General features: G+C 43.5%; 1 protein-coding gene across 1 annotated transcript in view; it reads left to right on the plus strand.

Moving 5' to 3' along the window:
* The first annotated feature begins 8,285 nt into the window (after nt 1–8,285).
* The window catches only part of prdm5 (PR domain containing 5), a 54,360-nt gene continuing 52,717 nt past the window's right edge, over nt 8,286–9,928 (plus strand). The window contains exons 1-2 of the mRNA XM_050055941.1: nt 8,286–8,546; nt 9,332–9,415. Coding sequence (XP_049911898.1) covers nt 8,448–8,546; nt 9,332–9,415 — 183 coding nt within the window. The 5' untranslated portion in view covers nt 8,286–8,447. The remainder of the gene's footprint in view (nt 8,547–9,331; nt 9,416–9,928) is intronic.

Genomic DNA, 9,928 nt, shown 5'->3' on the forward strand with positions numbered 1-9,928 from the left:
AGAGACTCAACTGGCAGTCCAGCCACTGAGTGGCTCAGTTCCACGGCTGGGTACTTTCAGGTTCAAAGTCTTGGTCCTGTGGGACTGATGATCCAAATTTCTTTGTTTAGTTAAAAAAAATCTTTATCACGGAGATTTTCAAGTCTTCAATGCATCATTGTCTGCGAGAGCTGCTTTGTCCATGTGTAGGCTTTGTCATCACTTTATAAGGTCATTTATGGAAAGCTTCTTTCAGCCATACATGCCTGCATTAGTCAAAAATGGTGAAAGATGTTTGAGAACAATGGCTTGATGATGTGTGCTCCCACCGCAGTGAATAGCCAGACTTTACAAGAAAATAGCTGGTGATGAGTTTAGTGATTTTAAGACCTTAGCTTTTGGTGTGCTCCAATGCCACAGAAGATGTTGTTTATTAGTGTTTGTGTGTTTTATATCAGGAACAGGCTGTATGTTTTTCAGCCATGCTGGCAGTATGGCTTCATGAAGGAGAATAATAGTCTGTTGGACGCTCTGCCTTTAGTTCAGACTGAAATATCTCAATAACTGATGGATTGTTATGTAAAGACATTCATGTTCCATAGAGGATGGGCCCTTGAGTTTAATGACCCCTGGCTTTTCTTCCACTGCCACCATAAGGTTGGCATTTGTGGTTTTGAGTTTAATACCCCAACAACTATTGGACGGATTGTCCTGAAATTTAGAACAGACATTCACGTCCCCCTCACAATGAACTGTAATAACTTATATCCCTTACGTTTTCATCAAGTGGCATCATCAGGTTAAAATTTCAGTTTGCACGGTTCTTTGGTTTATGAGTAAATACTAGCAAAACTAATGGCGTTCTCATCAGCCTCAGCTGTACATGTGTTTAGCTCTAAAGATATTGCATGTTATTGTGCAAAACTATTTAAAATATTATAGCAACAAAATCATCAGCATGTTAGCATGCACCACTGTGCTGAGGTACAACGCTGCAAGCTGCTAGTGTGGCTGTCCTGTTTAAATCATAGACTGTATAAAATAATGGACGTTGCTATGGTGACATCACCCATTGGTTTGTGAACTGCTGTTTTGAACCCCTGTTGTTTCGCTTCTGCTGTAAATTTGGGCATTTTAATATCGGGGTCTACGAGGGATGGACTGGCTTCTAGAGCCAGCCTCAAGCGGCCATTAGAGGAGCTGCAGTTTAGGCACTTCTGTGTTAACTTAATTGTTCAGCCCCATAAGTTGCCGCTTGGCTTGAATCCTATCTGACTGCAAAATACTTTGTATCACACAGTTAAGGCCAGACTTTCTCAAATTGCAGTAAGGTGTTCGTTATTATTTTTGAACATTTCTAGGTACAAGTAGTTCACCTGGGCAAGCACGTGTGATGAACTCTGCCTGTGCATTTCACTGAAATCCTGCCTCCTAGTTTGTTCGTTGGCCAGGAAGTGACAGGTGTGAGTGAGTGACAGCAAAACTCCTGGTTTTGCTGCTGTTAAACTCGGCCCCCTTTTATTTCAAGTCATTAAGTATTTTCCCTGTTTTGGGGTTTTTCATTCACGGTGGAGAGATGCAAGAGAAACAAATTCAGGGGCTGAGTAGGCCTAACTGATGTACAAATTATCATTTTGTAAGTGAAGTAGTCCTTTAAAATGTTCAAATCATGATTATCATTCCTCTCACCATAATCTTGTAATGAGGTCCTGGCATTAGCAGGAAAGATCTGTGTGTGTGTGTTTCTGTGTGTCTTTTGTGCAGGTGTTGGAGATCAGAGCTGGTGGGGATAACCCTGGGATCTCAGTGAAAGCTGAGTGAAAGTTAATGGGATGGAGGGTCCTCAGAGGGCACAGAGGAAAAAAGGGGTCATGACATTTAATCGTCCTGCCCCGACAGGCCAAGGCACTGACAGCGAGGTCAGGGGGGACAGAAATGGACCAAGGAGGACACGGGTGGGGCAGACACACACAAAGGCCCTCTCAGTGCAGTGATCAGGCTTGTCACCCAATAAGTCTCCCTGAAACCCTCTCTTATGGCTTAACTCCCCGAAATACACCTGGAACATGACCCCGAGCCACTGATGACAACATCTCAAACACAATAGTGATCTAAGGGGGGAAAGAAATCCATCTTGAAGGACATGTTTGCCCAAATTTGAAGCGTAAACCCTTACCAGCAGACGGTAAAGTCTGACAAAGACACTGGAGCACACCAGCTCATTGACTCTGAGGTAAACATGTACATCATGATTCAGTCTTTGCCGTAATTGTCAACCAACGCTGGTCATTTGGACCAATCACGAAGCAGTCTGGCGCAGACCCACAACACAACAGGAAGCCATTGGCATAAACACGAGCTATAAACACAGTAAACAAAACCAACATAACGCTGACACAGTGCTGATTAAAGGGGGAAGACGTTTGCTGAAGAGGTGTTCACAGACAGAATACATACAAACAGTCAGTGATTAGAGACGATGCTAATCTCTCTGCGCAGGGTGAAAGTCAACAAATCAAGGTGAGTAGAGATAAAAAAGGACATAATGCAGATAATGCGAGGTTTGTCGGGTGCCTGATAGTTTCAGCATTTTCACACAAGCATATCCATAAGTTGTGTTTTTGCAGCAGAGTTGAAACCACATCCACTGCTGAGCATTTAGAGTATGTGGTTTGTCAGCGGAGGAAAAAAAGAGTCATCTGGCTTTACTTTGTGCACTTTTATTTTGAAATTTCAAGTTTTTCCTCTTAAAACAATCTAGTTTAAGATCCATCTCTTCAGCCTTTAAAATGAATTCTTTAAGCTCAAATAAATAAATAAACCTCAGATATATGTTTGAACTGAGCAGGACAGTAACACTTCTACTTCTTGAGGGGGGAATGTAACTGGTGTGGATAAAGAAATAGGAATGATGTGGCCGGTGCTGCCCCCAGAAATGTTTCATAGTAGTGGCCAGATGGGGCCACTAAAAATCTTGGGGTAGCACACCAAAACCAAAAGCCATAACTCAGTTTCAGGAATTCTATTATCCTGTTGAAGCTCATAGGCAATTTGAAAACTATGTCAGTATGAATCACATGATGACACACTTTAGTTAGGTTAAAGTTAATGTTACTGATTATAAATATAAAAGATAAAAATATACTTTATGAATCCCAGAAGGGAAATTCATTTTTTTCACTCTATTGTCATGTACACACAGGCATGCAATACCCACACATGCACAAACAGGACCTATACATGCATTAGGTGGAGAGATGTTGGAGCAGGGGGGGCTGCCTTGGACAGGCACCCTGAGCAGTTCAGGGTTCAGTGTCTTACTTAGGTGCACAGGGATGTGAACCGGCAAACCTCCTTTTCCCAACCCAAGTCCCTATGGACTGAGCTACTGCCACACCCTGACGTTTAGGCAACACATTCTCACTCCGACTTCGTCACATATCAACATTTAGTCATCGACCTCCCACGTCCACATACGACGTGCAAGGTACCCTGGGTGCGTTGGCTGTTGACATCCTGGGAGGCCGGGCCAAGTTCTGCCTGTTACATGCATTGTCTTCCTTCAAAATACACTTCTGTTTTTACAGGAAATTTACCGTTTACATACAGTCTCTTTTGAAATAAACGCAAATTGATGGGATTTTTTTTTTCTCCAACAACTAACGCACATGGTTGGGTTTAGGAAAAAAGAGCAGGGTTTGGCTTTATAATCTTACTGGACGTGAACACTGCTCTCTTGGGTGAAAGTCGGTGTTTGTTGGACCCATCCACCCTACTAGGACTTTCGCCGCCTTAACTTTCACTCTTGTCCCGCTGCGTTTCTCCCTGACACCTCCGAGTGCCGTTAAACTATAATGGTTCTGTCTGCGTATCGTCACGACTTCGCAGTGAGACCCAAGATTTAGGGGAGACTTGTGGGTACCCGTCGAGTCATTTTTCATCCAAATATGTTGAGGTGAGAGTTCAGGGGACCCCAATTAAAGTAGCCATGCCAGCTGTTATGTTGCCAAAGTTTAGCCGAACTTTGGAGCATTACTTAGCCCCATTTTAGACACAGATCGATACCAGTGGATCACAAGATACCTCTACCTTTGCACTGGCTTTTAAAAATGAGCCTCTAAAACACAGTAACACTGGCCTCCAATTGTTTTTGCCAGAGGGGGCAAGTGGAGGGGCCAACAATTGTGTCAGGGGGGCTATAACCTCCCTGCTGCCAGTCCCCCTTTGGGGCACCACTGGACATGGCACTCATCATTTTTATATAATGTGTAAATAATAATACTTGTATGCATTGTGTATTGTCATACTTGACTTATGTAAGAGGGCTTACATTGTGGAATTTTGACCTCTAACTCTTTTGGAGCCTTTTATAACCAGCAATATGAGAGTGCTGATTACATAATCAATATGGTATCAGTCACCATGAAGGGGGAATGGTAGATATGATCACACACTCAATTTCTGTTTGAATGTGGAGTGTTTGGTTCAGATGGTTTCTGAGCAGCCGGCGTCAGGCCAGAACAACCATCTGTCCCAGCAGCCTTTCACTGTTGGTAAATTGTGGTTTCGGGCCTGCTGAGCCGACTGTTTTAAACTGAAAGGGTCAGTCAGACCTCTGGTCGACTGCTTGTTGGTACAATGTGGTTTCAGAATTACAGAACAGATCAGTTCAAGCCAAAACACACAGCCATCCCAATATTCTGTGGTTTAAGAGGTTAATGGTGGACAAGGAAAATAATGGTGAGTGTTTTTCTGAGCTATGGGAAATGCATACATTATCATTGTAGTGTAGTTAATGTTCTGCATCTGCAGTCATTTACTGTGTAACCTGCCAATATTAATGGATCAGTGTTTGCAATGAGAATCTAACTGCTACACAAACTTTTTATGTAAAATAAGCACTGACTAAGAGTGCATGAGAGCTTCTGCATTGTATATGTTACAGTAAATATCTTCTTAACATGATGCATGACCAGTGTTAGGGAGTACATTTCATGGGGCTTGCTGGTGGTTCAACTGCATTCATATTTGCATAGTGATTCATGTACTTAAATTACAAACAGTTTGGGACGGTAAAAGGCAATGAATTACTTTTTGTTTTTATCTTACCATGTCTGTAATTGAACCCCTTTGACCACAATTAGTCATAAGTATTGATACTGCTATCTATTAACAAATGTTCAGAAAAGTTGTTGCACACCATTTTAGAAGTTACCTGACTAACTGAGCAATCCTGTTCAGTGCAACACTATCACCTAGACTCTAGTTTCTGTAAGGCAGGTGTCTGACTGATGGACACTGTTATAATTTCATATTGCATGCACAGTGTCAATGTTTTACCAAGTTGTTACTTTTTCTAAGTAGTTTTATTGAACCAAACTATATTTCTCCAGATGGTAACTTTGCTGTAGTTGCTGTAGTTTAATTATCCACAGAGGTCTCTTCTTCTCCAAAACAAACGGACCAGGTGAGTAAAAGCTGAATAAAGCAATTTCATATTACAAATCAGGATGGCATGGTGGTGCAGTGGTTAGCATTGTTGCTTTACAGCAAGAGGGCTCCTGATTGTACTCTGGGGTGGGGGAGTTTGCATGTTCTCCCTGTGTCAGTGTAGGTTTTCTCCAGGTACTCCAGCTTCCTCCCACAGTCCAAAGGTTAATTGGTTGTCTGTCTCTATGTGTCAGCCCTGTGATAGTCTGGTGACCTGTCCAGGGTATACTCCGCCTCCTGCCTAATGTCAGCTGGGATAGGCTCCCCCCACGACCCCCAACAGGATAAGTGGTCAGGTCGTTTCCCCACCGCATGCTAATGGTGCTCATCTTTTTTCTCTGACAACTTAAAGCCGCTATAAGGAACTTTTAACTGGATATGCAAAAGTCTCTTGTTTCTGCTGATGTCTGTGCGTGACCTACAACAGCAAATGAGACCATCACTGTGAAGATAAGCTATTTCTATATAGTGTATATCCATACCTTTAGGAAACTGTCTCCGGTCCGCCCCAGGTCGCTTCCAGGACGAAGCGATTTACGGCACTCAGACGGCACACGTCTTACCTAGCTGCTTACATTCATGGTGACTCTTATAAATAGTCGCTATTCCTCCTCCTCGACACAACGTCCGCAGGGAGTTAAAATAGCAGCAATCATCGGGTAAAAGTTCTGTGAAAGCACTGGACTCACCAACAGTCAGCCACGTCTCAGTCACACAGAGAAAATCCAATCCTCGGGAAGTCAGGAAATCCTTCAGGATAAACGTTTTGTTCGCTAGCGATCTAGCATTTACCAGCCCAATCCTGGCAGGAGCCGGCGGGTCCACGGCGTTAGCTGTCCGGGGAGCCACACACAGAGGCCGCAGGTTGCGCAGATTCACCCCGCGCCAGCGGGGACGAGGAGAGCAGGGGCCGCGGGGCTGGAACACCTCATCCGGGCCGACGACAGGTACCAGCCAGGCGTCGACAGGGTCCAGCGAGTGCCGAGAAATAAAGAGGCGAGGCACCGCTCCATACTCAGTCCAAGAAGCCGTGGAAGTGCTCGCCAAACAGGCCTTCAGCCTTACCAGCCGACCGCTGCGTTTACCCCGGCGGCGGTGGCGCTTACGCCGGAGAGGTGGAGCTGGGGCGCGGCAGAGGTGAGCTGGGATCCCCGATAGGAGCGGGGGCAAAGTTTTCCCGTCTTGTTGTTTCATTCATCCCCAAAACAAACACATGCGCGAGCCAGGTAAGCGTCTTTACGACAATACGCGCTAGAGCTCATGGGAAACGTAGGCTTCATTCCGGCAAAACACTACCGCTTTTGTCCAAATGGTCGCCAAAATCAACTCAAAATGAAAGTTCCTTGTAGGGGCTTTAATATCCAGATGTTCAGGTTGAAGTTTACATCGGGAGCTGAATTATCTGCAGAGGTCTCTTCCTCTCCAAAACAAATGGACCCAGTGATTTAAACTGGTAAAAACACTGATTATAGCGGTTTCAAGTTAAATCAGTGGTTTTACGACACTGCTTGTTGCAGATGGGCTACTGGCTACGGTGGACGATGTGAAAACATGACAACACAAATGGCCCTACTTGGAGCCAGTGTTTGGTTTGTCCCTTCTGGGCTTCTGTACAGTGGTATAAAGTAGTTACAGCAGGCCCCAGTGCATGCTATTATGAATGGCCCGAGTTCATTAGCAGTTAAGAAGTGCACAAACAATAAGACATTTTTAATATGATTGAAAGTTTATAGTTTTTTTTAGTTTATGGAGAAGGTGCATATAATTTTGTTACAGATTGCTACTAACTATTTAACAAAAACAAAAAAAACAAAAAAAAAGAAAGAAAACCACGATGGAAATATATATAGCAAATGGTACCACATTTAGTTGAACCTGTGTTCTTCTTTGAACACAGGTGTATGTCTGAGGGAAAGGGCCTGTTCTCCACCCAGCACACTGTCAGAGGGCCCATTCTCCACCTATTGGGCCCCACCGCAACTGCACCACCCGCACTGTCTATATTATGTCCCTGCTATGTAGAAACATGATGGGGAACCTGGGGATCTGCATAAACTAGGACCCACTCCCTGAATAAAGCAGCTTTTAAATTTATAAGATCAGTATTGTCCAGACGCTGTCTTTGCGGAGAGGCTGCTTACTAGGTTGGACGATGCAAAAATTAAGTGAATGACCCTGTCAAAAACCAGTCAGGTTTGTCCATTCTAGGCCACTGTAGAAACATGGTGGTGAAAAATTGTGCTCTCCATGGTTGAGGTCCCGCCTCCTATGTAAATATAAATGGCTCATTCTAAGGTACAACTATTTTTACTTTGAGGTGATTATACACTGAAGAAAATAAATACTTATTATATTATATTATATTATATTTCTGCCAAAATATCCCCCTGAATCCTACACAGTGGACCTTTACAGCTGAGTCTTTCAGTGGTTGGTTAAGTGGCAAAACAATGTTTAATTTCTATTTATTTTAACGTCTTATAAGCCAATAATTAAATGATGCTGACTTTGTGAGTGAATTTATTATATGCTCCCATTTCATTGCAGAAAGTTCACCCACAAAATGATACTGAATAAGTCATCAGTCTCAGGTGAGGCCTTTTATATCATTTATAATACTTTATGTTGAAGTGATTTAGATACACAGTATTTAGAGAACACTGCAGCTGTTGCGTGTATTCCTACTGTCCTACTGTGAGTACAGTGTTGCATTCATGCTGAGCAGGCTGGGGCTGCAGCCTGAATGAAGCACACTCTGTGGTGTTGCACGACAGTAAAGGTAGCTTCTGGTTACAAACTTTGGACCAATCAGGACGCTGCTTTGCTTTCCTGCAGCAGGAGCAACAGAAGTTCAACCTGGACCGCTTCACGAAGAAACTATCTGCTCCAAATTCAAACTGACAATGCTTTATTATCCACTTCCGCTGACATATATCTGACAGCCAACTAGTTGTCATTGAAGGAAACATTTCCGAGTAATGACAATGTTGGGTATGTATGTGCCAGACAGATTTTCCCTGAAATCGTCAAAGGTCCAGGATGGAATCGGTCTGTACACGGCGAGGCGAGTGAAAAAGGTTTGTTGTTTCTGACTGGGCAACTTTGTCGCCGACTTTACACGCGAGGAGCGTTTTTATGTTGCTTTTAAAGAAATATAAACGTTGTGGAAAGTTTTTTTGTCCGCCGTTTTCCTCATAGCCTCTGTCAAAGTCTCAGTCTCAACCCAAGGCTCCTCTGACGTGAAGTGCCACGTAGCTACAGTGACTCCAGTTGTTTCTCTCGTTCACTACATAACAATGTATTCATGTCGATACAGAAGGGTCGCGCGGGTGTCTCGTGAAGCAACACATTGTACATGGATGTCACCTTCAGCTTAAAGCTCCCAGCTTTTAACTTTTTTACACAGACATTTCCCCGGTGCTGTCACATGTTTAGAGAAGGCGCATGAAGTGGTGAAAAGTCTCAGAGGATGAATGGGTTCATCTAACATGTAGTGGTGATGTGTTCACGTCCAGCAGGCTATTGTTATTTAAATCTGTGGTGCTGTGGTGCTGTGGTAGAGCAAGCTGAGGATGAACATGAATGCAACACGAAGAACACATTGTTTGACCACGCCCCCTGCATTTTTTGGCACTTCTGGAAGGTCAGAAGGAAAAATGTCCAGCACTGAAGGATGCATTCACATGTCACATTAATCAGTAGGCGTGCCCACGAGCTGCCCACAGTGCAAATATCATGGTTTGGACAGTGTACCGGAGTGTATGAGCGCATGTGTAATGTTTTGATGTAATTCATTTTGGATGCCGGTTTCTTTTTACAATGGCATCATGTCTGACCAGTGGTCCCTGTGTTTGTTTTAAAGGGAGAAAAGTTTGGCCCCTTTGCAGGTGAGAAAAAGCTGCCCAGTGAGCTGGATGAAAGCTCGGACACCAGGCTTATGTGGGAGGTGAATACACACACACATACACATTTTCTCATGTATTTTTACACTGCTCTATAAAGGTTTCAGAATTCAAAGAGGTTAAAAAGAACTTTGAACAAAATGTCATTCATAGGTGACTTACTGTTGTTTCTAGTTAAGATGTTCATATAGTATGATAATAATAATGATAATACATTCTATTTAAAAAGCACTTTTTATGGTACTCAAAACCCTGTTTCCACCGAGCAGTACGATATGCTACAGTTCAGTGCAGTATGCATTTTTTTCTGTTTCCACTGTGAAAAGTTGTGGATGGTACCAATGGACTCGTTCCGTACTGTCCCCATTTTTGGTCCCCCCTCTGTTGGGGTACCTAGCACACAGATCTGGTACTAAAAGGTGGCTCATGTAACCACTGTTCATACTGTGGAGAGTTTTATTAGTAGACTGTAACTAAAATGAAAGGATGTTTTGCTGCCTCTCACAGCAGCTGGAGTCTGAGAAAAAATAATTTAATTCACTGGGCCGACTGCCGGC

Source organism: Epinephelus moara, chromosome 10 (genome assembly GCF_006386435.1).
Source record: "Epinephelus moara isolate mb chromosome 10, YSFRI_EMoa_1.0, whole genome shotgun sequence".
NCBI lineage: Eukaryota > Metazoa > Chordata > Actinopteri > Perciformes > Serranidae > Epinephelus > Epinephelus moara.